This window comes from Nothoprocta perdicaria, unplaced genomic scaffold (assembly GCF_003342845.1).
Source record: "Nothoprocta perdicaria isolate Ctin4 unplaced genomic scaffold, notPer1 scaffold_107, whole genome shotgun sequence".
Taxonomy (NCBI): Eukaryota; Metazoa; Chordata; class Aves; order Tinamiformes; family Tinamidae; genus Nothoprocta; species Nothoprocta perdicaria.
The window spans coordinates 1,581,538-1,584,470 of record NW_020454172.1 but is presented as its reverse complement, the minus strand read 5'-3'; the positions used below and the strand labels follow the sequence as shown (position 1 = coordinate 1,584,470).

The 2,933-nt window shown below is 63.9% G+C and overlaps 1 protein-coding gene across 1 annotated transcript; it reads left to right on the top strand.

Annotated features, from left to right (window-relative positions):
• Positions 1-382: 382 nt before the first annotated feature.
• FGF1 (fibroblast growth factor 1) lies at positions 383-2,625 on the top strand. The gene is made up of 3 exons (XM_026045674.1): positions 383-563; positions 2,235-2,338; positions 2,434-2,625. Exons 1-3 carry the CDS (start codon positions 395-397, stop codon positions 2,623-2,625), a joined length of 465 nt encoding a protein of 154 aa, XP_025901459.1. The 5' UTR covers positions 383-394.
• Positions 2,626-2,933: the final 308 nt, after the last annotated feature.

The window sequence follows — 2,933 nt, the reverse complement described above, 5'->3', positions numbered from 1 at the left end:
ACAGCCACAAAGCACCGAGGCACCAAGCGGGACGGTGCCCAGCGCGCAGCAGTGCCTCCGAGCGCAGCCGAGCACCCAAGCCGCCCTCCCGCCGCCACAGCGCCGGCTGCCGTGGCTTCCTGCTCGCGTGGGCTCCCGCGGGCGCACTGCGGCTCACAGGCTTTTGTTTTTTTCCTCCTTTTTCCTCCTTTTTTTTTTTTCCCTGGGTGTATAATTTTAGTGCGTGCGTCAATAGCGAGCAGAAAGAAAACAGGGCTTTAATGCGATAAAATTAAAAGCCTCAGTGTCCGGACCACAACCAATGAGCGCGCGGGCGCCGCGCTGCCTCCCCCGGCGCGGCCGCCCAGACCTGCTGCCTCTCCCGCAGCCCACGAGTGCGTCCACGGCCGCCGCCATGGCAGAGGGGGACATCAGCACCTTCGCCGCCCTCACCGAGAGGTTCGACCCGCCGCCCGGCAGCTACAAGAAGCCCAAGCTGCTCTACTGCAGCAACGGTGGCCACTTCCTGCGCATCCRCCCCGACGGGCGCGTGGACGGCACCAGGGACCGCAGCGACCCGCACGGTAAGCGCACGTCCTGCCCCTGCCCGCACCGGCTGCGCGGGCGCTAGGGTCTCTCCATGGGGACACTGATGCGCAGCAAGGCCACCCAGCTGCACAGATGGAGCCAGGGGCTATTTGCAGCGTGGTCAGCTCAGACCCCGGCCAGGGCTGCACGTCCCATGCACTGTGTGCAGCTGCGCAGAGACCTGGCACTCGCTCCCTGCTCCAAGGCTCGCACAGTGCTGGCCTTGTGCAGAAATAGCCCTGCGCTGCAGAAATAGCCCTGCGCTGCAGAAATAACCTTTTCCTGCAGAAACAACCTTTCCCTGCAGAAACAACCCACAGCCGCGCTCCTTCGCATGGGAAGGAGTCTCCTCCTGCAGGACGCGCTTTCTCCGGGCGCTTTGTACGCCGTGTGCCCTGCTCCTCGGGAAATGCCCGCTCCCCTTAGCGGTGTGATGGGTTCCACACGGGTGTCCAGCAGCACAGGCGGCAGCCAGCAGAGCCTGTCTGCGATCGACAGCTCCCAGCCTACCCCACTTCACCACTGCCATTGGAGCAGGGTCTGCTGCGCTCTGCACCGTCACCGCGCGCTTCTGCCGGGCTGAAGGGTTTGGGACCGAGTACGGGAGCACAGCGGTGCCCGGAGCATCCCCGAAAGACCCGCATGCCCTGAAAGCTGATGCAGAACCATCCCCTTGCCAATGGGGCTCCGCATCCCGGGAGCTGCCCCGCTCCTCACTGCGAGCCCTTCCCACCCCCGTGTGCGCCAGGAACGGCACCGGCTCCTGTYGGGCTGGCCCTGCCTGGGAGCAGCCACCTGTGCTGGGCAGCCTCCCAGAAAAGCACTTTTCCCCTGGAGCCCACAAGCGTCCGTGCGGTTTCTGTCCGCAGACGTGACCTTTCCCTGCGCTGCTGCTGCGGAGCAGACGTCCAGCGCCGCCCACGCGCCGCGGGCACGAGCTCGCGCTGGGTAAACACAGCTGGGAGCAGGGGCGGCCGGCCGGGAATAGCCAGAGCGGCTGCGCTGCGGCTTGCGCCGGAGCACCCGCGATTTGTGCTTTTACCTCGAACCGTCCCGAGAACCCGAGAATCTCCCAAGCAGGAGAGCAGAGAACTGACAACTCACTGCAGAGAACTGACAACTCACTGACCCCCCAGCAGCAGCTTCCCTGCACTCCTGGGCCCCTCCTGCCTCCACCATGGAAGGAGGTGGCACCAGGAGGCCAGGACGCCCAGGAGCGCTGCGGGTGCAGCCCAGGTCCTGTCTGCAGGGAGACGCCTCCGTCCTGCCCCCTTTTCTCCATTTCACCCCACTATATACAGCGTGAACAGCCCCACAGACCCCTAAACCCCTCAGGGCTCCAGGGGATCTGCTGCCTCCTGCGGCCTTTGCCCCTCTGGCAGGTTTCCAATGCCAGCTCCCCAYGCAGCTCCTCAGCAGACATCCAAACCCAAGAGAAACGGATCCATTGGATCCAGGGCTAAGTCCCCAAGGTGACACATCCGCCTCCCATGACCAAACCCGCAGACAGCCTTTGCTCCAGGCTCAAGCAGGGCCCAACTGGTCCTTGCTTCCCAAAGATGCCCRGGAGTGGGCAGGGAGGTGCCCTGCGCTCGCGCCGCGCCGTGCTCAGCCCCGCAGYGCTCGCTGCCCCGGCCGCTCACCGCCGTGTTGCTGCTGCCCCGCAGTGCGGCTGCAGCTGAGCGCGCGCAGCGCGGGCGAGGTGTACATCCGCAGCGCCGCCTCCGGCCTCTACCTCGCCATGGACCCCGGCGGGCGCCTCTACGGAGCCGTGAGTACCGGGGCACCGCGGCCCGGGGGGGAAAAACCTCGGAGCGCCGGGTGCCCCCAACGCCGCCCTCACCGCCCGCGCTGGCCCCGCTGCAGCAGCTGCCCAGCGACGAGTGCCTGTTCCTGGAGCGCCTCGAGGAGAACCACTACAACACGTACGTGGCCAAGGCGCAYGCCGAGCAGCGCTGGTTCGTGGGCCTCAAGAAGGACGGCAGCAGCAAAGCGGGACCGCGTACGCATGGCGGCCAGAAGGCCATCCTCTTCCTCCCGCTGCCCGCCGCTGAGTAGGCGCCGGTGGGGACAGCCCCAACGGCCGCCCCTTGTCCCGCACCCAAGCCTCTGCATAGCTAAAATAGCCAAAAAACAGCTAAAAAAATACCTAAGCTAGCTAAAACACTAGCTAAGCTAGCTAAAACACTAGCTAAGCTAGCTAAAACACTAGGTAAGCTAGCTAAAACACCAGCTAAATTAGCTAAGAACTAGCCAGGCTAGCTAAAAGCTAGCTAAATTACCTAAAACACTAGTTAAGTTAGCTACAACACCAGCTAAACTAGCTAAAAACTACCCAGGCTAGCTAAAAGCTAGCTAAATTACCT